The sequence below is a fragment of the Neofelis nebulosa genome, chromosome 11, assembly GCF_028018385.1.
Source record: "Neofelis nebulosa isolate mNeoNeb1 chromosome 11, mNeoNeb1.pri, whole genome shotgun sequence".
Lineage (NCBI taxonomy): Eukaryota > Metazoa > Chordata > Mammalia > Carnivora > Felidae > Neofelis > Neofelis nebulosa.
The window spans coordinates 48,263,436-48,290,674 of NC_080792.1; the positions used below are offsets into that span (position 1 = coordinate 48,263,436).

General features: G+C 45.0%; 1 protein-coding gene across 5 annotated transcripts in view; it reads right to left on the reverse strand.

Moving 5' to 3' along the window:
- The window catches only part of LAMA3 (laminin subunit alpha 3), a 276,218-nt gene that overhangs the window by 149,649 nt on the left and 99,330 nt on the right, over positions 1–27,239 (reverse strand). For all 5 annotated transcript variants that reach the window (XM_058692496.1, XM_058692495.1, XM_058692498.1 and 2 more), the window contains exons 12-15: positions 20,637–20,771; positions 6,251–6,388; positions 1,939–1,985; positions 676–775 (exon numbers count right to left, since the gene is read on the reverse strand). In XM_058692496.1, coding sequence (XP_058548479.1) covers positions 676–775; positions 1,939–1,985; positions 6,251–6,388; positions 20,637–20,771 — 420 coding nt within the window. The remainder of the gene's footprint in view (positions 1–675; positions 776–1,938; positions 1,986–6,250; positions 6,389–20,636; positions 20,772–27,239) is intronic.

The window sequence follows — 27,239 nt, forward strand, 5'->3', positions numbered from 1 at the left end:
ACGCTTAACCGACTGCACCACCCAGGCGCCCCTCAACGTTTTTTTTTTTAATTTATTTTTGGGACAGAGAGAGACAAAGCATGAACGGGGGAGGGGCAGAGAGAGAGGGAGACACAGAATCGGAAACAGGCTCCAGGCTCTGAGCCATCAGCCCAGAGCCCGACGCGGGGCTCGAACTCACGGACCGCGAGATCGTGACCTGGCTGAAGTCGGACGCTCAACCGACCGCACCACCCAGGCGCCCCATCAGGGTTTTTTTTTTAATGAGCCTAATGTCAAGAACACTACTGACACGCTTCCATGAGAACAAACTCTAGTTAAGGACATATTCACTCCACTTAGCCACCTTTAGTGTCTTTAAGTTCCTGTTCCTGGCTTCAATCTAAGCATAAAACGAAACTAAAATCAAACAAGAAAGAGAGGTTATAAAAACAAGGCAATATCAACCATTTATCAATAAAATATATATGGAAACAGGATATAAATCCCTTGCTGGGATTTTCAAAATGATAGAAATTCTGCCAAAAGTAGGGGGAAAACGTCAAAATATTTACACAGAATTTGAGACAAATTGAACTTATTAAATAAATAGCTCTTTTGTGGGTTTAGTCACTGAAGTAGAGAAAATTAAGAGGAGGTGGCAATATAGTAAATTATTCTGCGTAAAAACCTTACCTGAACATCCGCTGGGGTTTTCTTTGGCCAGATTCCAGTATGATGGTTTGCAGATGCTGCATGAAGGACTTTCAACATGAAGCTTGCACTGGCAGTATCCCTTTGAAAGAAAATCAAGCCAACACTTGACATCTCAGAGTTAAGACATGTTTTCAAACATACGTTCTGAACAAAGTTTGTCACAGAATTATATTTTGACTGCGAAAAGTAAATGAAGTGTATCCAGAGGGAATAAAAGTACTGGGTTGATTTCAACCGACCGCTCATGGCTCTTCTTTTATTATTCATTTCTTTTCTTTCTACACATAATCCGTTGTGGTAAAAATAAAACTGGAAAAAACAGGAAAAGAAATATTTAAAAATCACTTTTACTTAGAGTCGTCATTACCTGTTGGTTCTGTGACAGCAGGAACTATTAATCTACCTGGAAGATTATCTCAGTATTTAACATACTGAGAATCAGTAGAGAATTATGTTTATCTGAAAGTACTTGTGTAATATGCAAAGGTCACTGCCTCACTGTAAGGATGCACAACCTCTCTCCGTCTGTCCCTCGGATGCCTGGAGGTTCACCATCTTCAGGCTTTGCAGCTAAGAAGACAGATCATTTCTAAAGCACTGAGAAATACCATAGTATCTGATTGGAGCAAAAGCAAATAAATTGCAATTATTTCATACACAGCTTTATTTATTGTGCACTTAGCCTTAGTTTTTCTTAATTTTAATTATCTATTTAAGGCTTATGTGCAGGGGCCTCTGGTGGCAATGCCCTCAGGGTCACCTACAGTAGGAATCAAACACTAGGGCTCTGGAATTAAAAGTTAAAATAAGCCTTATTCTTCTGTTTTTGAAAAAAATAAACATGATCACATATGCACTCTGAACAAGAGCAGTGACCTTTTAAGCAATTTGGTTTCAGATCTTATTTTATTTTTATAATTTTTTTAAACGTTTATTTATTTTTGAGAGAGACAGAGCATGAGCGGGGGAGGCACAGAGAGACAGGGAGACACAGAATCCGAAGCAGGCTCCAGGCTCTGAGCTGTCAGCACAGGGCGGAGCCCAACGTGGGGCTCGGCCTCACGAATTGTGAGATCATGACCTGAGCCAAAGTCAGATGTTTAACCCACTGAGCCACCCAGGCGCCCCCTCAGATCTTATTTTAATTTACTTTTAACTTGAGGAAGCTCCCAAATGTGTTAGTCTGTAATATATATCAAAATGCATGTTAGAATTGTAACCCTTTTATAATCCTCTACTTACCAAACTGGAGTCCAGGGTACCAGCTGGGTTACAGGCACCGCTGGAGCCTATATGTGATTTAGAAAGATTTTTATTTAATTTTTTTTTTTTTTTCACAGACAGCATGAGCGGGGGAGGGTGGCAGAGAGGAGACAGAATCTTTTTTTTTTCCTGTTTTTTATTTTTTTAAATTTTTTTTCAATATATGAAATTTATTGTCAAACTGGTTTCCATACAACACCCAGTGCTCATCCCAAAAGGTGCCCTCCTCAACACCCATCACCCACCCCCCTCCCTCCCACCCCCCATCAACCCTCAGTTTGTTCTCAGTTTTTAAGAGTCTCTTATGCTTTGGCTCTCTCCCATTCTAACTTCTTTTTTTTTTTTTTCTTCCCCTCCCCCATGGGTTTCTGTTAAGTTTCTCAGGATCCACGTGAGAGTGAAAACATACGGTATCTGTCCTTCTCTGTATGGCTTATTTCACTTAGCATCACACTCTCCAGTTCCATCCACGTTGCTACAAAGGGCCATATTTCATTCTTTCTCATTGCCACGTAGTACTCCATTGTGTATATAAACCACAATTTCTTTATCCATTCATCAGTTGATGGACATTTAGGCTCTTTCCATAATTTGGCTATTGTTGAGAGTGCTGCTATAAACATTGGGGTACAAATGCCCCTATGCATCAGTACTCCTGTATCCCTTGGGTAAATTCCTAGCAGTGCTACTGCTGGGTCATAGGGTAGGTCTGTTTTAAATTTTTTGAGGAACCTCCACACTGTTTTCCAGAGTGGCTGCACCAATTTGCATTCCCACCAACAGTGCAAGAGGGTTCCCGTTTCTCCACATCCTCTCCAGCATCTATAGTCTCCTGATTTGTTCATTTTGGCCAGTCTGACTGGCGTGAGGTGATATCTGAGTGTGGTTTTGATTTGTATTTCCCTGATGAGGAGCGACATTGAGCATCTTTTCATGTGCCTGTTGGCCATCTAGAGGTCTTTAAAATTTTTTTTTAATGTTTATTTATTTTTGAGACAGAGAGAGACAGAGGATGAACGGGGGAGGGGCAGAGAGAGAGGGAAACACAGAATCAGAAGCAGGCTCCAGGCTCTGAGCCATCAGCCCAGAGCCCGACGCGGGGCTCGAACTCACGGACCGCGAGATCATGACCTGAGCTGAAGTCGGACGCTTAACCGAATGAGCCACCCAGGCGCCCCTAGAGGTCTTCTTTAGAGAAGTGTCTATTCATGTTTTCTGCCCATTTCTTCACTGGGTTATTTGTTTTTTGGGTGTGGAGTTTGGTGAGCTCTTTATAGATTTTGGATACTAGCCCTTTGTCCGATATGTCGTTTGCAAATATCTTTTCCCATTCCGTTGGTGGCCTTTTAGTTTTGTTGGTTGTTTCCTTTGCTGTGCAGAAGCTTTTTATCTTCATAAGGTCCCAATAGTTCATTTTTGTTTTTAATTCCCTTGCCTTTGGGGATGAGGAGACAGAGAACCTTAAGCAGGCTCCACACTCAGCCCAACGTGGGGCTCCATTCCTTGACGCTGGGATCGTGACCTGAGCCAAAATCGGGAGTTGGACACTTAACTAACTACCTGAGCCACCCAGAGGCCCCTAGAAATATTTAAATGCTTGGTGTTTTTATATCTGTCTGTCTCTTGGTTTAGTTTGATGTTATGAGTTTTAAACATTTTACTTAAAAAAAATAATGCATCTACATTTATATTTTGATAGATGGGTGGCAAGGACTTTGCATGTAATTCAGAAAAAGCACACCCAAATAACCTTTGTGGTCCTTAACTCCCCAAGTCACCCCTTTTGCCACTTAATTCCATTCCCTGCCTACTACTCCAAGTTCATTTCTGACTGATGATGGAGATTAGGGAAAAGAGATTCTAGAATTTTGAACATTTTTAGGATTGTCCAGAAGAGGGCAATATTGTACCAAGAGACTTGTTAATTGTCCATTAAATAGAAGTCACAGAATTTTTTAAGTACATTTTTTAGTCAACTAAGATTTAATTCCTTAACTATCACAATCCCCTTGTTCCCCATCTGCACTAAAATTATTTCTAAAACTAATTAGTTTGCCTTTCTGCCTTAGTCAATAGTATTACAGGCCCCGTATAATCTGTCCTCAATAAAGCGGGATCTTGCAATGTCTCAGTATTATTATTACACAGCACCAGAAATGAAGAGAGTTTAGGTAAGCCCGCCCTGAGCCTGGTTTTGCCAATAATTTAAATAACTTCATAATAGGATCTTGTTTTCTTGTGAAGTGTTCTCTTAGACATTTTGCCTTTTTCTCCTCTTCGGCTGTTTCCCTTGGCTTGTCCCTTGATGATTTCATGTGCGTCTCTCTTTTTTTGTTTTGATGTTCCCTCACATTCCTCTGTAGGAGTGAACACGCTCTTCCTACTCTTTGCTCTTGTTCAGCCTGGCCGTGCCCTGCTTGTGGCTCCTGCCCAGGCTGACCATGGCTGCCCTCTGGCTCTGGAGGAATTATTGTGTCTGCCCCGCCCCTGTGCCCGGCTGCCACAACGCTTCCTTCCACTCCTGACCCCCGGGGAGGTGAGCAGACACCCCGGGAAAGCCTTGCACTCTGGGGACCTTCAGGGCTTCTCGAAAGTGAACTGCCCCCTCTGACTACTGGCTACAATTTTTACCAGCAAGAAAACCTGGTGTCTTGAGGAGTCTGGTGAGTAAGGTTCTAGGGAATCAAGCTGGAGGTGAATGCAGAGCTCGAAGCGCTACCAAGAGCAGGAAGTAGAGAAAACCATTCTGCAAGGGGAAAGTCTGGTGTGGACTCCCTCCGACACCTCTTCTCAACAGGGAGAGGGGCCTCTAAAGCAGCAGGCAGGCGGGAGCTCCTCACCACTGGAGGCGGTACACCCCCAAGGGCACAGGCATCTTCCTTCTGTGCCCTCTGCCACAGAGCACGGAGGACTCTCCATGTCTCCTCATCAGCAAGGGGGGTGAGTAGTGAGGATGACCTGTGACAGTAACAGTGTTTCCCCTTGGCTCACTCTTTCCAAACTCATTAGACTCTAGGTTACCCCCTCTCCCCTCGCACCTATGCTGGGTGATGACAATCCCCCAGGAGGCCAGGGGCAGCAAGGGGACAGGGGCAGAAGCATAGCAAAGCCTGCTCTGCCTGCCAGCAAGGGGACCCAGTGGAATCACCCCTCAGGGGACTACAGGGCAGCCGGTGTAAGTGCTGCGAACCTGGAACCAGAGAGAAGGCAGGATGCCTTGGGAAGGGGTCAAGGAACACTTGTTGCAGCTAAAAGGGGTCACCTTTGCCACACTGCTCGACACGGAGAATTTACGTGTAAATCAAGAAATACAAATTCATAACACATGGAATTAAAATTTTTTTTTTCCCTAGGAACAAAGCATTTCTGGATTCCTTTGAGGATGTACATCAGATACCTGCATTTTCTTTTTTTTTTTTCAATATATGAAGTTTACTGCCAAATTGGTTTCCATACAACACCCAGTGCTCATCTCAAAAGGTGTCCTCCTCAACACCCATCACCCACCCCCCTCCCTCCCACCCCCCATCAACCCTCAGTTTGTTCTCAGTTTTTAAGAGTCTCTTATGCTTTGGCTCTCTCCCACTCTAACCTCTTTTTTTTTTTCCTTCCCCTCCCCCATGGGTTTCTGTTAAGTTTCTCAGGATCCACATGAGAGTGAAAACATATGGTATCTGTCTTTCTCTGTATGGCTTATTTCACTTAGCATCACACTCTCCAGTTCCATCCACGTTGCTACAAAAGGCCAGATTTCATTCTTTCTCATTGCCACATAGTATTCCATTGTGCATATAAACCACAATTTCTTTATCCGTTCATCAGTTGATGGACATTTAGGCTCTTTCCATAATTTGGCTATTGTTGAGAGTGCTGCTATAAACATTGGGGTACAAGTGCTCCTACGCATCAGCACTCCTGTGTCCCTTGGGTAAATTCCTAGCAGTGCTATTGCTGGGTCATAGGGTAGGTCTATTTTTAATTTTTTGAGGAACCTCCACACTGTTTTCCAGAGTGGCTGCACCAATTTGCATTCCCACCAACAGTGCAAGAGGGTTCCCGTTTCTCCACATCCTCTCCAGCATCTATAGTCTCCTGATTTGTTCATTTTGGCCACTCTGACTGGTGTGAAGATACCTGCATTTTCAATGGACTCGAATTGGGGAAGAACCAGGCAGATTAGGGTCAAGCGTGTAGAGGTGACCAGTGGCGGATCTCCTGGGCTTGTCTGGGAGTCTGGCCACACACATTTCAGAGAGGAACCCGACGTCTGGCATTCTGCCGTCTTCCTTACCTTGACAGTGGGGGAAATCAGAGGCTCCTGAGAGACACCTGTCACAGCGCTGTCCTGTAATCCCCGGCTGGCATTCACACTGCCCCGTCACTGGGCTGCAAGGCGTTTGGTAGGAGCCAAGGACTGAACACTGGCAGGCTGGATAAAAAGGTGTCAGTCAGACCCAGGGCAGCAGGGCCTGGATAAAAGCATGACAGTGGGTCAGAGAGACCCAAATGCAAGTTCCAGCTATGTGACTTATTCAGACAGGCACGGCTAGGTAGAGGCAGACCCAGAGCGTTCACCACCATTCTACCCTCCTACTTTGTTTCATCCCTCCAGCAGACTCTGATCAAAGGCCAATGTGTTCAATGGCACTGGGACGAGGTGTTGGGGTGGAGGTGATTAGGAAAGACACACATGCCCTGACTTCAGAGAGCTAAACATCCAGAAGAGAGGCCAGGGAATTATTGACATAGTATGAAGCACCTCCCCCACCCCCACCACTGCTAAGAAACTGTAAAAGAAATGAAGAAACGCGCCTAATGCCCTTCAGCTGGCTCTTGGCAGACTGCAGGCAAGGACTCACGTCTACTGGCATCTGGCTCAGCCTTCTTTCCCGGCCCCATGTTCCCCAGGGCCTGCCTACAGAGATCACTTCCCTAACAAGGGGCACATTACTGAGATGTTCTTAGGTTCTATGATCATTAATTTTTTTTTTTTTAAGGTGAGTGGGGGCACCCGGGTGTCTCAGTCATTTGAGTGACTCTTCACTTCAGCCTAGGTCAGGACCTCGCGGTTCCTGGGTTCAAGCCCTGTGTTGGGCTCTGTGCTGACAGAATCCTGCTTGGGATTCTCTCTCTGCCCCTTCCCTGCTGGTGTGCACACGCTCTCTCTCTCAAAAATAGACATGTAAAAAAATAAAAACAAAAATAAATAAAAGGTGAGTATATATTTTATTATTATTATTATTATTATTATTATTATTACTTTAGAGATCCCACGGCCCTAGGATCATGACCTGAGCCGAAACCAAGAGTCGGACACTCAACAGATTGAACTGCTCAGGTGCCCCTGCAATGGTTCATTTTTAAATGTCAACTTGGCTATGCTATGAGGCTCAGATGTTTGGCAAGCACCAAGGTAGATGTGGCTGTGAAAGGTTTTTTTTTTTTAAGATGTGACTAATATTTAAATAAGTTGACTTTGGGTAAAGCAGATACCTCATCCAATCAGTCGAAAGCCTTAAGAGAAAGTTTCCCAAAGGAGGAGATCTGCCTTTGGACTTGAGCTACCCTATCAGCTCGTCCCTAGGACTCCAGCCCGCCAGCCTGCCCTGCAGATCTCAGACCCACCAGCCCCCATAATAATGCCACTTCCTTAAAATAAATCTCTCTCTCTATACACACACACATACATCCTATTGGTTCTCTTACTGCTCTTTCTGCTATTTCTGTCTTACAGGAAAGAGAATGCAGAAACCCACACAGGCATTTGGGGCAGCACAATGGTGGCACCTCCAGCCAGCGTAATGTGGGGGACATCGCCCCTGGCTCCGACGGCCACAGAGGTTGTCCAGGGAGCCTCAGGAGACACAGTTACACTCCAGAAGTGAAAACAAAGACCCAGCCTTAAACGCAAGGCACATGGTTTTAAATGGTTTTAAATGCCAAACTCCATCTGGCATCTCATGTCTCGTTTTGATCCAGCCGTCAGTGACAGCTGCCAAATCCCAAACCCAAACCTCAACATTGGCAGCCCCTCTTTACTCTTGGAAATACTATAATGTCTTACGAACACTTTCATTCTGCTCTTTGTGTTGGTCCAGGTCCTTTGGAGTTTCTGGGAGTATTTTACATCTTGTCTACTCCTGTTTCAGCTTTAAGACCTTTTTACTCCCAAAGAGCAAAAAAAAAAAAAAAAAAAAAAAAATAATGACAGTCAAGCTCCAAAGGGATAAGAATGTCTGCTGTGTTCCCCGGTGTCTTCCAACATCACACACAGCCCTGGTCCCTAGTATATGCCAAACAGATATCTGTTAAATGAAAGAATAAGTAACTATTGAAATCTTCCCGAGGTCCACTCTGCATATAGTCTCTCAGCATGCATTCCCTTACTGAATCTCGCAACACCGCCACGAGACAGGTGTTGTATGAATAAGGCCATCCTCTGCTCCATCAGTAAATTAGCTCATCAGGTGAGGCGAGGCTCTACAGACAGCATGTAAATCACAAGATACACATCGCCCCTTACTGTTTCCGGGATGCTCTTCCTGCCCATGACTTTGGAGCCTTTCCTTCTGTTGGAAAACAGAAAAACACCTTCTGGAAAAGCAGACTGGCTCCTTCCCCGATCAAAGCCACAAAGCCAACAGTCAGTTCCACAGCACATGCTGCCACTACCACTCACCTCTCTGGTTACCTGGGCATAGGGCAGATTAAATCTACAGAAGATCTAAGGTTTCTTCCAACCAACCACCTCACTATTCTCCTAGACACAACCTGAATTACCAAGTGAAGGGCCAGTTCAAGACCAAATTGCACTGAACGTGGCTTCAGATCGCTCCCCATGCCCAGCCCTAGGGTTTTGTTTCCCCTCTTGGCAAGGCTGGGAGGGCTCTCCTGGGAGCATCCCAGGCCATCAACCTTCCCTACAGCACCATTTGCCAATAGCCGGTGCCATTTCTCTTGGCTGGTTTGTCTGATTCATGGGACTATGCTGACAGGTAGGAGGTTAATCTTGCACTGGCAACCTACTTAGAGGCGTTTTCTATGGAAAGACCAGTCACCACAACCCAAGGATTACAGCAATCTCCAATGGGGACGGTTCCAGGCCCTGGGTTGGGTCAGTGTGGTTGAAATTTGGGGACAGCTGCACTTGGCACACCCTCAGCTCCTATCCATGGGCAGACCATTTATTTCTGCAACCCACTCTCCTAGCCTCTATTGTTTTTTTGTTTTTTTTTTAATGTTTATTTTTGCGACAGAGAGTGCATGCATGAGTAGGGTAGGTGCAGAGAGCGGGAGAGAGAGGGTGTGAAGCAGGCTCAGCACTGACAGCAGACAGCTTGACGCAGGGCTCAAACTCACAAACCATGAAATCATGACCTGAGCCAAAGTCGGACGCTTAACCGACTGAGCCACCCACCCAGGCGCCCCCTCCTAGCTTCTGTTCTCAGTGCTGACAAGCTGCTGCCCAGCAAGCTATACCAGAAAAGAAGGGGAAGGAGAAGGAGCAGGGAGAGAAAAATGAAGGCGAGGAAAGCAGGAACGAGGAGTGTGGGGGTGGGGAGGAAAAGAGGGGGGATGTGGTGGGAGGAGGAAAAGGCAGAGAGTAAACCTCCCCAAATGGACCAAGTTAACTGAGAGAACTACAGTTGTCTGCTGTAGTTGAAGATAAAGAACTGAACCAGACATTAGTGTAAACACATGTCTGAAATACAAACAGGCAGTTCTCCAATGTGGTCTCCTATCTATGACGTGACTTTCACCTACGAAAAAGAAAACAGCAGGGCACTCGCATGAGTCGAAATTAAGACAAGAAGAATATGGCACTGTGCTTAGGCAAGTCTGGACCAAATTGAGTTAATGCGAAACATGAATGCAGAAGCATGGTTGGCAAGAACAGCTTAGAAGGGTTTTCAAGCTCCTTTTCAAGAAGATTTTTAAAGTCTTAGGAACATTTTTTGGCTAGAATATATTGGACCGTCTGATGTGGTATTTGGGGTCATGTTAATTCTATTCTAAAATTCAGTGGCCAAGCAATCGGTTTCGTCTTAAAAACACAAAAACAAAAACAAAACAAAAACAAAAATAAAAAACCACACAAGTTAAAACACTGGGTTAGACCCTGCTGCTAGACTAAGCTCAGATGTCAGTGAGTCCAAGCTTCAGCCACTTACCTCAAAGCTGTCCCCGAGGGAAAATTTTAAAAAGATCACAATAGCAATTAGAAAAAGGAAAGAGCAAGAGAAGAGAGGCATCAAAATGGAATTCTTCCAGAACCCAGTGGCCCAAATAGAACAACGAGCTTCGGGGTGTATTGCTTATACCATGCCGGGAATGTGGTGGATGGTGCATTTTCCTGAAAAACTTGGAAAAGAGCAGGTGGGCTTCTCAGAGGCTGGGTGTGCTTGGGCAAGGTCCCCTGACATAGGACTTCAGGTGATTTGCTCCCCCACCACCACCACCACATACCCCTGCTTGAGTTCCAAAGCCTGAACAGTGCTGTCTCCCTCACTGGAGTGGGACTAGGGTGCACGATGTATCTCTCCCTCTGCCTCACTGTGTGAGCCTTTCCCTCCACTTGAGCCACAACTTTGAACCACAGACAGAACCAGGCAGAGGCTGGCCACACACATTCACCCAGGGAGCCAGGGAGCACCTGTTCCTCTCCTCGGCCCCTCTCTGCAGCCCTCAGCACCGTTCTTCTGTGGTCTGCCTTGCAGTCAGGGAGCTCAGATGACTTTGGTAGACCTTTGGAAGCAGAGCTCCAAACCAACTCTACCAAAAACATAAGTGAGATGATACGTTCCTTTTTTAATTTTTAATCCAGACTCTTATCATTTAACACAAGGGATCTTGCCTTATCAGTAGCTGATTAGTTTTCACGTCACGTATCATCTTCTTAGGAAGAAAAATGCTACCCTTAAACCTCAGACGTCTTCCTGATCTCTTCTGGACTGGTCACTTTGGGGAACCAGGTTTTCTCAGAGAGCTGAGCATTTTACTGACACACAGTTCTGCCACCTGTTTTGGTTACGCACCCTGATTTTGCTGGGGTGGTGGGAGGGGGCGGCTCTTCCCCTTACTCCACCCCTGGATGTGGGGAGACTCAGGCTTGGCCAGTCAGAGCACAGATTTCCACGGCCATGGGGCTGGTTCAGGAATGGGCACGTGATCCAATCAGAACCAGATTTGGCTTGGAGAAATGCATGCTCTTTTCCCTCAACTTGAACCTGGAAGGAGTAATGTCCAAGTCTTTTGGGCTGCCGTCACAAAATACCACAGGCTGGGTGGCTTGAACAACAGACATTTGTTTTCTCACTGTTCTAGAGGTTGGGAAGTCCAAGATTAAGGTGCCAGCAGATTCGGTTCCTGGAGACTCTCTTCCTGGCTTTCAGACAGCTCCCTCCCTCCCTGCTGTGCTCTCACGTGGCAGAGAGAGGGCGTGTGAAAGCTCACGGGTGTCCCTTCTCAGAAGGACACTAATCCTATCAGATCAGTGTTCCAACCTTTGACCTCATTTAACCTTAATTACTTCCTTACTCCAAATACAGTCAGTCACACTGGGGGTTAGGACGTAAACATGAATTTGAGGAGGACACAATTCAGGCCTCAGCAATGCCTAAAAAGTGTCAGCTACCATTTTACCACCATGTGAGACCTAAAAATGAAGCCAATCTACAAGACAGCAGACTTGCAAGATGGAGAAAAACAGATCCCACCAACATCTTTTGAGCCCCTGGATCAATCTGTTCCTGAAACCAAATATGCCTGGAGAGTTCAATTACAGCCCCTAAATTCTTTATGCCTTAAGCCAGTTTAGGCTACATCTTCTGTTACATGAAACGAGAGTCATAACTGACTCTGTGATCACCCAAATGTTCTCATTGTAAAAGTACTCTTACTAAATAGTATTTTTTTTTTGACAGAGAGAGAGAGAGAGAGAGAGAGAGAACATGCAAGTGGGTGAGGGCAGAGGGAGAGAGAAATCTTAAGCAGGCTTCATGCCCATCGCAGAGCCTGACACGGGGCTCAATCCCAGGGCCAGGAGATCACGACCTGAGCTGAAATCAAGAGTCGGGCACTTAATCTACTGAGCCACCCAGGCGCCCCACTAAACAGTACTCTTACTAAAATATATTATGGATCTTCCTTCCTTCTGAAACAGATATTCAGACATAATTTCACCCCTTCATCATGATCCAGAGCCATTATTATAATACTCATTTACTTACTCTAATAGTGACACTCTGAGTACCTCCTGAGTTGAGGATTATTTGCTCTTCATTAAATGGTCCCAAGCTGCTATTCTTCCTCAGTTTCATGTCTGCTTTTCTGTTTCCTCCCTTACTGTTAGTGTGTTTGCCTTAGCAATTTTTCCCTCCCTTCTAATTTCGTGTTTCTAGTTCACCACGGGTTTGGCTTAGAAAACAACCAAATTCGTACAATTATTTTTTAAAAAGAGAGACAGGCATAGGTAAGAGGGGGCCTACAGGATGCTTTTAGTAGTGAAATGCAAGGATTTTAGTGCACATCTTTGGAGGTGTTTTTGTTTGTTTTTTACTTTACAGAGGCAATAGTCGTCGAGGGATCTTACTGCTTGGTTCTCATTTTTCCTCCAGATACAGGAGCCAGATAACCAAATTCCAACTAGATGGAATAATACTCTACTGCAGTTCAAAGAATTATAGCATGTATTTAAAAACAGTAATTTTTTAAGTGGAAAAGAATGGCCAGAGTTTGAAGTTTGTTACAGAAATCCATGTTTAAATAGGCAAAGCATTAAAAATGATCACAGTTCTGGGGGCACCTGGGTGGCTCAGTCGGTTGAGCGTCCGACTTCGGCTCAGGTCATGATCTCACGGTTAACGAGTTTGAGCCCCGCTTCAGGCTCTGTGCTGACAGCTCAGAGCCTAGAGGCTGCTTCGGATTCTGTGTCTCCCTCTCTCTCTCTGACCCTTCCCCGCTCATGTTCTGTCTCTGTCTCAAAAATAAATAAACATTAAAAAAAATTTTTTTAAATGATCACAGTTCCTATAAACAAAACAGAATCATGGAGTCCCTTTAAGGAAACTAATGGTGGGGCTCCTGGGTGGCTCAGTCAGCTAAGCATCCAACTTCGGCTCAGGTCATGATCACACGGCTCATGAGTTCGAGTCCCGCATCGGGCTCTGTGCTGACAGTTCGGAGCCTGGAGCCTGCTTCGGATTCTGTGTCTCCTTCTCCTTCTCTCCCTCTACCCCTCCCCTACTAGCACGCTGCCTCTCTCTCTGTCTCAAAAATAAATAAACAAACAACAAAAAAGAAACTAATGGTAAATTTATGTGGTAAATTAAACCACATAAAGGTGCAACTGAATGTCATGCAATTAGTGTATTAAAAAAGCACAGTTCCTACTGTAATTAAATCAATCCTGTGGCTCTTTTCAACTTCATTCAGTGTAGGTGATTGTCCCCTTGCACCTAGATAAACACAGGAGTAAGTTCTGGGCTTTTTGGCATTCTCTTAGGTAGGAGAGCAATCACTGGGTCAAAACCCACTTTAAGCTCAAATCTCAGGGCGTTAACAATTCTACCTTCCTACCCTCCTTCTTGCTGGGGTTAAGGCAGAAGAGTAAAGGTAAGATTATGGGTTAAAGATGAAACAGAGTGTGCATCTCAGATGAGTTCCTCACGCCCTTTGGTCCTTGCCCCTGTCCTATAGATCGCGTGTAAAAGATAAGACAGAGTGGTTTCCTGCCCCCTGGACAGGTCTAGGAAGGAATGACGCAATGTATACGGCACAGATGAAATGGATTTATCAGAAGATTGATACAATTTACCAAGCAACGGTTTCCAGGTGAAAGAGGGATCCTAAATTCACCCAAATGCTCCAATTTCAGGCAGTAACTATCTGAGAGTCTGAAGCCCCAGAAGCAAAGAGCAGAATGAAAGAAAAATGACCATCTGCTCAGAATCATAAACAAATCCTCCAGGATTACTTAACATAGGAGATTTTCTTTTTTTTTTTTTTTAGCCACATCCACATTAAGAAATAATTTTACACTGAAACCCAATATACACACAGATTGACAGATGATAAAGATATAGAAACAGATACTTATTAAAATATAAGCTAACAATGAACAATAACTTTGCAAAACATTTCTTTCCATGACTGCTTATACTGCATTCTAATAATTTCTAGTCTATTGTTTCACTTTAATGCTGGCCCCTACTCACGTGACTTCTCCATACACTAATGTGTGACCTGCAGTGTAAAAACTGCAGTCTTGGAAGCCTTGTCCTCATACTTTTTGAGATCCTGGGACCTCTAAGCACTGCATGTGTTAAGGCAGAGAATATAATTCCTTAAGTACGCCAGGTTGGGAGTCAAGAAACATGGTGTTACTCATCAATCACCCTGCGACTACCTCGTTCTCACTTATTCTCCTGGATCTCAGATCAGCTGACGTAAAAATAAGTAATTTCAATTTCTTTTTTAACTCCAAAATTCTAATGCATGTTGTTTCATCACTGTTGTAAATAAGCTACCAGGAGAGATGGGTGCAAATGTACAGAGGGATAAGGCTGATGGGTGACCAGAGAGGAAATACCCCATTTTAATGTGTTGGATTTATTGAGATATGATTCATATACAATGTAATTTGTCCATTTAAATATACAATTTAATGTTTTTAATATGTTCACAAGGTTGTGCGACCGTCAGCACAATCTGACTTTAAAATAATTTTTGTTCCCCCTAAAAGAAACCCCATACTCATTAGCAGGCAACCCCCATTGTCCCATCTCCACCTCCCCCCCCAACCTCCATCCCAGCCCTAAGCAACCACTCGTCTACTTTCTGTCTCTATGAATTTGCCTGTTCTCAACATTCCACATAAATGGAATCATACAGTATGTGGTCTTTTGTGACTAGCTTCTTTCACTCAGCATCACGTTTTCAAGGTCCGTGCAAGTTGTGGCAGGTGTCCATACTTCATTCTTTTATTCCCAATAATATTTCATAATATGGACATGGTACATTTTATTTATCTATTCATCAGCTCTTGAACATTTAGGTTGTTTCCACTTCTTGGCTACTTTGGCTAATGCTTCCATGGACATTCATATACAAGCTACCATGTGATTTTGTGTTTTCACCTCCCTTGGATATATATACCTAGGAGTAGGCTTTCCTGGATCACATGGGAACTCTAGGTTTAACTTTTTGAGGAATAGCAAAACTGTTTCCAAATGGTCTTATCATTGTGCATTCCTACTAGCAATGTATGAGGGCTCAAATCTCTCCACATCCTTCCCAACATTTGTTACTGCGTGCCTTTATAGTGGCCAGGAAATGATATTTCATTGTGCTTTTAATCTGCATTTACCTAATAACTAACAATATAGCACACTTTTTCATGTGATTATTAGTCCACTGTATATCTTCTTTGGAAAACTATTCAAATCCTTTGTCCATTTATTCATTAGGTTGTCTTTTAATTATACTGTTGTAAGAGTTCTTTCTTGATACTGTATATCTGTGCCTTATCAGGTACATGAGTTGCAAATACTTTCCTTCTATGGGTTGTGTTTTCACTTTCTTGATGGTGTCCTTTGAAACAAGTTATTTTAAAAGTCCAATATCTATTTTTCCTTTTGTTGCCTGTGCTTTTGGTGTCAAATCTAAGAAACTATTGCCTAACCTAAGGTTACAAACATTTACGTCTATGTTTTCTTCTAGGAGTTTTACAGGCTTTGTTAGCTCTTACATTTAGGCATTTGATCCATTGGGGGTAAAAATTTGCATACGGCATGGTATAGAATCCACTCACATTTAATGTTGTTGTTGATATGGTTGGATTTACCTCTGCCATTTTGCATTTTGTATTCTTTATGTCTCATATCTTTTTGTTTCTCTATTCACCCTTTATTGCCTTGTTTTGTAGTAAATGGATATTTTCTAGTGTAGCATTTGACTTCCTTTAATGACCTGAATAATTATTTTTTGTTATTGTCTTAGTGGTTGCCCTAGAATTTACAAAATACATCTCATCAGAATCTCCTTCAGATTGATATTCACTTAGTTCCAGTGAACTGGTCCAGTTACTCCTATGTAACTCCGTTCTTTGTTTCTGTGGTATTACTGCCATACATATTATGTCTATATATGTCAAAACCCAACAATATGTTGTTAAAATTATTTATATAATCTGTATCTTCTAAAGAAGCCAACAGAAGAGAGAACATACATATGTAGAGAGTATCCTTATCTTTGCTGGTTCTCTTCATTTCTTTCCATAGATTTGATGTCATTTCCTTATTCTAATTCTTATCTTTGTCCTATCTCCTTTGTGCTACTATTATTAAACATATCACATTTCTGTATGTTATAGACTTACACACACCTGTATGTACATATATTCTATGTATGTTATGGGCCCACCCAATATACACATATATGTGTGTGTATGTACAGTCATGTGCAATTTCTTTTAAAATCAGTCAAGACAAGAAAGGATAAAAATATGCAATTATACTATCTTTTGTAATACTTACTGTTAGGGAATAAATTATGTTCCCCCAAATTCATACATTGAAGCTCTAACCCCTGATGTGATTGTATTTGGATATAGGACTTTTAAGAGGGTAATTAAGCTTAAATGAGGTCATAAGGGTGGGGCTCTAATCCTATAGGACTGCTGTCCTTATAAGAAAAGGAAGAGATACCAGAGATCTCTCTCTCTCTCTCTCTCTCTCTCTCTCTCTCTCTCTCTCTCTCTTCATTCTTTCTGCCCACACACAGAGGAAAGGCCATGTGAGGTTGCAAGGAAAACACAGCTGTCTGCAAGCCAGAAAGAGAGTACTCACCAGAAATCAATTTTCTAGCACTTGATCTTAGAATGCTAGACTCCAGAACTGTGAGAAAATAAATGTCTGTTGTCTGAACCACACAGTCTGTACTATCCTGGTATGGAAGCCCAAGCGGACCAAAACACCTATATGATTGCCTTCCCCAACACTCTGTATTTTGCACATGGATTCCAACTACTGTCTCGTGTCACCTGCTTTCAGCCTTGAAGGACCTCCTTTTGTATTTCTTGTAAGGCAGGTATGTTTTTGTTAATCTGGGAATATTTTTATTTTTATTTAATTTTGAAAGATAATTTTGATGGATATAAAATCCTTGGTTGACAATTTTTCCCTGTCAGTTCTTAGAATGTGTGGTCCCACTACCTTCTAGCCTCTGTTGTTTCAGATGAGAAGTCAGTTAACATTCTAATGGGTTCCCTTGCATAGGCTTAGTTATTGTTCTTTTGCCCTTGCAAGATTTTTTCTTTGTTTTTCAACACTTAAACTATGCATTGCCTGAGTATGGATCTCTTTGATTTATCCCGCTTGAAGTTCATTAAACTTCTTAGATGTGTAGATTGTTTTTCATTAGATACAAGGAGTTTTTCTGCCATTATTTCTTTGACTATTTTTTCTGGCCCCTCCTCTCTCCTCTCTGTCTGGTACTCCCCTTCTGTGTATGTCAGTGCACTTTGGTATCCCACATTTCTCTGAGGCTCTGTACGTTTATCTTCCTTCTTTTCCTGTTTTCCAGACTGAATCATCTCTATTGATCTACCATCAAGTTTGCTGACTCTTTTGCTGGCTCAAATCTATGACTGAATCCCTGGGGAATTTTTCATTTCAATTATATTTTTCAACTTCAGAATTTCCATTTGGTTATTTTAAAGAATTTCTCTCTCTTCATTGATATTCTCCATTTGATAATACTTTATCATTACACCCTCCTTTAATTCATTAAGCATTGCTTCTTTTAGCTCTTTACACATATTTATAACAACTATTTTGGTCAGCTAAATCAACCATTTGAGCCATTCAAAAGCAGTTTCATTTTTTTAGTATTTATTTATTTTGGGGAGAGAGAGTGTGTGTGAGTGGGGAAGTGGCAGAGAGAGAGGGAGAAAAGAGAATCCTAAGCAGGTTCTGCACTATCAGTTGGGGTGGAGGGGGTAATGGAGCTCAAATGTCACAGACTTATCGTTCTTACTGATATTTAGACTTTCTTTTTTTCAATGTTCATTTATTTTTGAGAGAGAGTGAATACAACCAGGAGAGGGGCCAAGAGAGAGGGGTACAGAGGACCCAAAGCGGGCTCTGTACTGACAGCAGAGAGCCCGATGCGCAGCTTGAACTCATGAACCGTGAGATCATGACCTGAAGCAAAGTTGGATGCTTAAATGACTGAGCCACCCAGGCACCCGAATATTTAGATTTTCTTAAATAAATGTTTCTTTGTTAGCTCTTAGGACAATTTCCAGAGAATTTAAATGATTATTAAAAATTCTTTACCAGTTAAAGTCTGTTTTGTTGGAGAGAGGTCCACTGAACTCTCTACTCTGTCATTCTGGAAGTCCCACCTCCCTCCACTTTGTCCTGCATACACCTTTGCATTTTCTACCCACCTCAAAATGATTTCGTTCCAGTGGTGAATAAACGTGGAAAAGTGCATTCTTAAAATATTGTATTACTCTCTACCTTTATATCTGTATACACAAAGGCACCACCTGATAGCTTTGCCCAAGGGAATGACCAGGTTGGATTAGTAATTCATTCTAGCAGAATGAGTCTGGAGTTGTGGCTGGTAAAGAGGAGGAAGAAAGAAAAGCTTTGAGATACTTTCAACCACAAGAATGGCAGCTGATGCAGAACTAACATGAATGTCAACAGATTATTAGGAAATTAACACGAGACATTCTGTCCACTCCTTGCCCTCAATTTATATTTAAGGTATAACTGGGGAAGTGCCAACAAAACAAAGGGCAGCTAGAAAATGCTTTCCTGTTATAGGAGGGGAAGGAGATAAACTATCTGCCTGTCCTAACCCTCCTCTTCCTGCTTTTGCTGAAAAGGCTTTCTCCTACCATGAGCTCCTCTGGACTTGGGCCCTCGTGGACACCTGAAATGTAAGGTCTCTACTCCCTCTCCCTCCCACTGATTCCTCACTCTGTCCATGACAGACTCAGGGTCTCTGGCTTAAAACAGAAATGTAATCATCCCTAACTTGTGTGCAAAACTTCATGGTTTGGGTATCTTTCCCCAGGAACAACATTATGAGCAAGAATGAGGTTCCCATGCCTGACCATGGAGCCAGTTTAGAGGAATCTACGTCTACTGTGGTTCACACAATTCCAACAGGAGCATGGCCCCTACGGATAGTTCCATGAGAAACACACTGGGCATCCCAACCGCTAATACTGAATTTCTCTAGCTGAGGGGCAGCTTCTGTGGCTCCAAGGTGGCAAAAGCTGAGAGGCAGGGGCAAAGGATAGAGTTCTGGGAACAGGGCACGCCGGCGGGGGGCCAGGAGGAAAAGGAAGCGTTTTCTTTTCCCTACAAGTGAGGGCTTCCAAGGCTTGAAGAACTTTACAGTCAGTGCATCTGTAACCTGCATTACTATGAGGCAATTGAGAAACACAGGGGCTAGGCAACTTGCCCCAAGTGACACCTAGTGTGAACCTTGTGGTGCTTCACCACGTTAGCCTCCAGCGCGGGGACAGTCGGTCCTGCTTGCACCGGCCTCCACGGTTTCCCAGTGTGGCTGACCTGGCAGGTGAGAGGGCTCAGTACTGGTTCTGGCCTCCCACCATGTTCAGGGGCTGGCAAGCTAAAAACAGCACTTCCCAGATTCTCCTGGAGCTGGGTTCCGGACATCTGGAGGTCAACTTGGTTTTGCAAAGAAGTACTCCAATAAGGTTAGAAGGGTGGGAAGTAAGGAGAAGGCTGCCTTCTGGCACCTACTGAGCATTTCTGTAGCTGAGTCCCGCGTGGCTTCCTGGGGACCAAGAGATGGCTGTGGAGGTGGTGGGACTGCAGTCCTTCTACGCTCTAGCTGTGCTACCGCAATCTGGGCTTAACACTCTGCCTTTCTATGGAGAGTCTCCTTGGAAGCCCCGTCTGGAGCCTGCTGCTCAGCCCTTAACGACTCAGCTGAGCACCTAAGTACCCGGAGCAAGTCCCTGTCTGTTTATAATACCTGGAGTGGTGTAGTTCCTGTCTTGAGCCCCAACTGATAATCCTATCCTCTCTTCTCTCCCTTCCCCTTCCCTGTTCTACTGGGGAAGAACACCGGCAGGCAGTAGAGGGCAGACAGGGGAGCTCTCCAGCAAGTTCTTGCATCCATTTGCTCATTCACCCAACATTTACTGCCTTCCTATTTTGCTCTAGGGCCTGGATCAGACACCTCCTCTTCCCACTCTCCATCCCCTTCAGCGACTCTTACTAGGTAGGACGAGGCACGAGGACACAGAACAAGTTGGGGAGCGGGAAGACGTTCGTGGTTTCGTGCTTGCTGGTCCCCCTCCCCAGAAGATCCACCTCCTCTCCTTGTCTGGCCGGCAGGTTCCCAAACACTGAGCAGATACCAGCTCTTTCCAGAGCCAGGATCCGCACCCAGGCAGCTGACTCCAGAGCCTGTGTGCTCACCACCAGGGAGGAGGAGGGGTAGGGTGCGGAAGACAAAAGAAGGGAGGTGACGTGGCCCAGGTAAGGAGACAGTCGTCACATGTAACACGAATATATAAGCCAGGGGGCTCACTTATTAACCTGCAGGCCACACAGCTGTGGCAGCCAGGGTCTCTGCATTTCCTCTGGAGGGACTAATGATCACCGTGCTATGTGCGGCACACTTACCTTGGCAAATAGGGAAGGAGTAGAAACCCAGGCGGCAGGCATCACACCGAGGGCGCTCGACCCCAGGGCGGCAGAGGCACCTTCCGTAGGCATCGCATATTTCAGGGAGAACTCCTTCCAAGTTACAGTCACACCCTGCAAGGAGAAGAGACTCTCAGAGGGGCCTCCAGCCTCTGTTCCTTTTGCAGTTTCTGCCTTCCCTCAGGTTTCTGTCATGGAAACTTAGACTGTGACTCATCTGTGGCTTATAGACATTCTTGACCTAGAACACTACATATTCAAGGGAAAAACAACAAATATTAAGAAAAGGTCAGAGATGCCATTAAGAAATATGTAGGGTGGGCACTCGTTTGCAAAGCAGCTAACTCTTTTAACATCTATCCCTGGGTGGCTCTGTCAGTTGAGTGTCCGACTCTTGATTTCCGCTCGGGTCATGATCCCACGGTCATGAGGTCAAACCCTGCATCAGGCTCTGTGCTAAGCAAGGAACCTGCTTGGGATTCTCTCTCTCTCCCTCAACCCCACTCCCCTGCTTGCACTCTCTCTCCCTCTCTCTCTAAAACAAAAGAAAACAAAACAAAAAACCTACCTACTCCCATGGAAATACTTTGTTTTTTCCCAAATCTTAGCCTTGTACAGTAAAACTTCAAGTTAATAGACTCCTACCTAATGACAATCTTGAATCAAACATATTTCTACCTTCCATTTTTTATAAGAAAAGAAATGAACATAAATCCAGCCCTACTATGTGCCAGCCATGGCTCTGGGGGCTACAGGTGGGTTGTCTCACTTAATCCTCCAGGACCAAGGCCTTCCCAGCAGTCAGGCTGCTTCCATTCCCTCAAACATGTGCTCTGCCACCTCAGGGCCTTTGCTCTGGCTGTTCCCTCTGCCTGTAATGCCCCTTTCCGGTTCTTTCTCATCCTCTCCTAGGAGGGTCTCCCCCAACCAACCCGCACAAGCCCTCCCCTTCCCCCCGCCCCGGCTCTTCTCTCCCGTTGCTGTTGGTTCTTTCACAACACTTTAATTACTGAAATCACTGAATGGCCTCATGACTTGTGCTTTGACCCATAGAAGGAAATGAAAGTGCTCTGATGTGATTTCTGAGCCCAGGTCACGACAGGTTTTGCGGTTTCCATTCTCACCCTCCAGGAACCCTGAGACCAGCATGTGAGTCCGCAGGGAAGGGAAAGCTTTACTGTCGGTTACGGTCTTGGCATTGAAACCAAGCACTGAAATTCAGTAAGAAACTGGACTTTACCACTGGCATCGAGTCCCAAAGAATCCTTATTTATAACCATCTGTGAACAGAAAGAAAGCATCTGTGGTACCTATGCATTTTTTAAACTGTTTCTGGGGGTGCCTGGGTGGTTAAGCGTCCAACTTCGGCTCAGGTCATGATCTCGCAGTCTGTGAGTTCAAGCCCCAGTTAGGCTCTGTGCTGACAGCTCAGAGCCTGGAGCCTGCTCTGGATTCTGTCTCCCTTTTCTCAATGCCCCTCCCCTGCTCACACTCTGTCTCTGTCTCTCTCAAAAATAAATAAACATTTTGGGGCGCCTGGGTGGCTCTGTCAGTTAAGCGACCGACTTCGGCTCAGGTCATGATCTCTCGGTCCATGAGTTCGAGCCCCGCATCGGGCTCTGTGCTGACAGCTCAGAGCCTGGAGCCTGTTTCAGATTCTGTGTCTCCCTCTCTCTGACCCTTCCCCGTTCATGCTCTGTCTCTGCCTCAAAAATAAATAAACGTTAAAAAAATTGTTTTTTAAAAATAAATAAATAAACATTTAAAAAATTAAAAAAAAACTGTTTCTGAAAATCACTTTTCAACATTTCCTCTTCCTCACCTAGCAAACAGTCCCACACAGAGTCAGAAACCATGAGGGCCCCCTCACGTCTGCCTGACCCTCACCTCCCCACACCTCCCCACTGGGTCGTAATGATTGTACCTCAGGAAAGTCCCTGGAATCTTCCTCTGCTTCCAGAGTTCCAGAGTCTTCATCCAGGGCTTCACCCTTGTTTGCCTAGATTATTTATAGAGCCTCCTAACCAGGCTGTCTGCTTCCCATCTTGCTTCCTTCCAATCCATTCTCCAAGCTGGTATCAAGAGAGATCTTTCTAAAACGCCAACCTTCTCACCTCGTATCATTTTCCAGTTTAAATCCCCCAAGGGTGACACAACACCTTCAGGACACAACCCAAAGTCTTTGACGTGTGTGACACAGTAACCCCTTCAAAATCTGCCAGGCTGCCAGCACCCTAAGCAGCACCTTTGCACAAACTAGAAAAAGTGTCCCTTGTCAAGATGCTTTCCTGACCCTTGCCGTACAATGGCCACCATAAATATACAAATCTTCGATATCCTCCATGGATATGGCTCGCCTTCCCCCCCTTCAACCTGCACATCTGAGCCTGGCTGCCCATCCTGGTCTTTCCCTAATCCTCTCCACCTCCTGAACTTCTTACCCCTTCCCCTGATCCAGCCCCAGGAACCTACCAGCCATCCCCTATCGTATCCCCATGGCTTCTCTCAGCTGTCCCTGTGCCTGGCTAACTCCTTCATGCTCCAAGACCCCGCTCCTTCTCCTGCTCTGGGGAGTCCTCCCACAGCCTCTACCCTCCTCCTTCCTGCCTGCCTCCCTTCCCCTCTTCATTCCGTAAGGATGCCCCCCATCCTGCATGCTTCCATAGCTTTGTGTTCTCACGCAGCCATAGTGTTAACATCCTGCTGCTGTAACTGTTCACCTGCCTGTGTTTTCACAGGACTGGGAGCTGCCAGGGAGTGGGGACTGTGAGGCAGTCAGCTGCCTGGGCAGTGCCTAGTACAGGGTGGGTACATTCATTCTGAATGAAGAATACACTAAATAGTCTCTTGAACACCTTCAGTTCTTTTTAGTAAACACGATTCCTTGAATTCTATTTTACTGGCATCCATACAGAGCCTCCAAACTGAGATATCAGAATTTGCCTGTCCATCCTGAAGCCTTAGCTGACAGGTCTCCATGACAACAGTGACTCCCCACCCTGCCAAGCGGATGAAATGCCCGGGCCGGGGAAGGACGGCCAGGAAAGCATGCCCCAGCGGCTGCTGCCCCGACCCGAGCTCCCACCGTTAGCGCATCCTCCAGCCCCAGCCACACTGACCTCAAAGCTCTGGCAAAGGCATCTTGCTAATTATAAAGTGACTGCAAGAATCAAACCCTTTCTATGATATTTGTCAAGAAACCGGCTGGGCACTCATGTCTTCAGGCCACATGGACAGCTTTCCATAACCATCCCCAGCTTGCCTCAATCTCCTAGGTAAAGTAAAGTAAGCACCTGGAGTCTTCCTGCAGCTGTTTTTCCGCTGGTCCCTGCTCTTTGAACTTGGAGGCATAAAAGCGTACACGTGCCTGCAGGCTAGTATCCCTCTAGAGTGTATGTTTCGCACATGCTGTCGTTTTCAAATGGAGCCCTTGAAGATGTGTCAAAGATACACTGATTTCCTAGAAATAAATCTTGAGTGGATATAAATGATCACTTGGCCCCAGAAAACCCTGATAATATCCAAGGTCATGAAATATAATGAAAAAAACAAAAAAAACCTTGCAAACATTCTGATCTGCAAAACTGTTCTGTCCTTTGGCTTCAAGTCATTGTGTCTGGAACTGAGCGTATGGATTTCCTAGAAAAGTGGTTCTCAATCTTTGCTGCACTTTGGAATCTCCCGGGAAAATACAATTACCTGGCAGTGGAATCCTAAACCCAGAATTCTGATATAATGCCATGACCTGTAATCTATGGCCCAAGAACCAAACCCATCCCTGTTGTAGTAAATAAAAGTTTTACTGGGACACAGCCAAGATCTCACATTTACATGTTGACTATGGTCGCTTCCCCGGTACAACAACAAAGTTGACTTTTTGCAGCTGCACCTACAAATCTAAAACCATTTACCATCTGACCCTTTGCAGGCAAGTTTGCCAACCATTAAGCGGGATTTTTAGTAAAGTAGTGGTTCTTAACAAGAGACATACATCAGAATCATCTGGAAAACCTCTTCAAAAGATAAGCCTGGACTTCATCCTGGAAAAGGCAGATTAAGATCTGGAGTGCTACAGAGGAATTTCCACTTTGTAAAAGCAAGGGATTCTAAAACACAGCCCTGTTTCAGAACCACTGTACTAGAAAACATGAAAACGTCAATGGGCCTTCATGAATTCAAACTCTCCGGGGTGCTCGGGTGCTCGATATTATCCAGTGTTCTGCATCTTCTGGCAGCTGACATGTTTGAGCTTCTAATGTTCACTGCTGAGTCAGGCCCCAAAGTGGGTGTTTTTATTTTTATTTTTATTCATTGTTTCTTCCCTTCTTTCTTCCTTCCTCCCTCCCTCCCTCCCTTCCTTCCTTCCCTCCGTTTGAGAGAGAATTCCAAGCAGGCTCTGCACTGTCAGCAAAGAGCCCGACATGGGGCTCCATCTCATGAATGAAGAGATCATGACCTGAGCCGAAACTAAGAGTCAGACGTTTAACTGAATGAGCCCTCAACTGGGTGTTTTTAAAATGCAATAATCAAAGGGGCACCTAGGTGGTGCAGTTAGTTAAGCATCCAACTTTAGCTGAGGTCATGATCTCGCAGTCTATGAGTTCAAGCCCTGCATTGGGCTCTGTGCTGACAACTCAGAGCCTGGAGCCTGCTTCAGATTCTGTGTCTCCCTCTTTCCCTGCCCCTCCCCAGCATCCCCCTCTCTTTCTCTCTCTCTCTCTCAAAAATAAGTAAGTAAACATTAAAAAAATAAAATAAAATGCAATAATCAAAGACCAAATTGAAGTAATATCTGTGTATTCAAATTCCCAGATAGATCTCACTGCATTCACTGAACCTTCTTTTCCTTGAGGCTGTATTCTAAGGCTTCCCTCATATTTTCTAACAGATGTCTGAACAGTCCTTCAAATTCAATTAAATTTCTTTTCCTGAAGTTACCAGCAGTCTAGTGGGGGAGAAAAAGAAATTGACTAACAAAGGAATTACTGGAAACAGATGGTAAATGGGAGATCTAAAACATTTTTGTGGAAGAAAACCCAAGATGTGTGGTGTAATCAAGGCTCAAAAGCAGAGTTCCATTCTAGTCAATGAACAGACATTAAGGAAACGTTTGCAGACAGCCACTGTGGACAGGATACTGCCTGCTGTGGGCAGGGTAGATACTGTGGGAGTTAGAACCATAGTTGCTGTCCTCAAGCGACCAAGTGTCTGGTGAAGGCTTTAGACAATACCCCTCATAACAATGCAGAGCCCAGTGGTTTGCTCAGAGGAGCTGGGTACGTGTAGGGCAGAAGGAGGAAGGAAAACAGGAAGGTAAACAGGATCACATTACCTAACCTCAGGTCAGCCCGCTGTGCTGCCCCCAAGTCCTAGGACATTCCCCACACCCACTCCCTCCCCCACATTCTGAGATGACTCTTAACACACCTTCCGTCTCTTCAACCCCAAAGCTTCCTCCCCAACCTCACCTTCTGCCCCTGACCTTGATTCTTACTCCATAGAGGAAAAAGAAGGAATGGCCAGAACATAGCATCCCTAAGTTCCCACCACTGCATCTACCTCCCCACCCCGCCCCTCCAGCCTTGCACTTCACCTTGTCTTCTGCAGCCTTTCCCGCCTTCAACAAATGGCACCTCTTCCTCCTGTCTGCCCCATCCAGAAGCCTTGGAATCACCCCAGCGGCCTCGCTTTCTCTCATATCCCACCTCTAAGCCAGCAATCCCCTGGGGAGTCCTGGTGTCTCTATCTTCAGATTATAGCCACATTCTGTCCACTTCCTGTCACCACCACTGACACGTCCTTGTTCTGAGCCACCATCGTCTCTCCCTCACAGATGATCACAGTAGCCTTCCAGGACGTCTCCCTGCTTCCTCTTTTCTCCTCCTACAACTGGTTTTCAACACCAGTTGCCATGGAGTTCCTTATACAATGCCATTTGTCTATGCAAACTGTGCATGGCTCCTCTCTGAGAACAGAAGGTAAAGTCTTTGCAGTGGGTGACAAGGGCCTGCCATCTGGCCCCCAACACTTCCCTTCCTTACCTCTCTTGCTGTGTTCACTCCGCTTTCACACCCTGCTCTCCTTTTGGTTCCATGAACACCCCCTCCCCCCATGTTCCTGCCCCAAGGACTTTGCATTGGCTCTTTCCTGGGTCTGGGTGCTTGTCCCCAGGTACCTGCAGAGCTCACCACTCACCCCCTAAGGTCCTTGCTTATCTCTTCAATAAGGTCCCTCCTCGACAACCCTATTTAAATCTGCAAACCTCATATTCCCTCACTTCTCTCCCAGACTTACGTTCTGCACAGCACTCATGGCCAAAGCTACCTCCAGCACATCCCTTGAGCCGCTATAGTGTTGCAGAAATGGAAATCTGCCAGAGAGAGCTTTCCAGAGACCATCTTCTTGACTGGTCACAAGTGCCCCTTCTCTGCCCACCCGCACCCTGGACCCAGCGGGAGGAGAGGCACATGTGCTCACCTCCACCTGGCATTACCTCCACCCCAATGACATGAGCATGTGACCATCAGGCTGCTACTGGCACCCTGGGGGGTGAGAAGCAAACTCAGTGGATGATGGGAACAT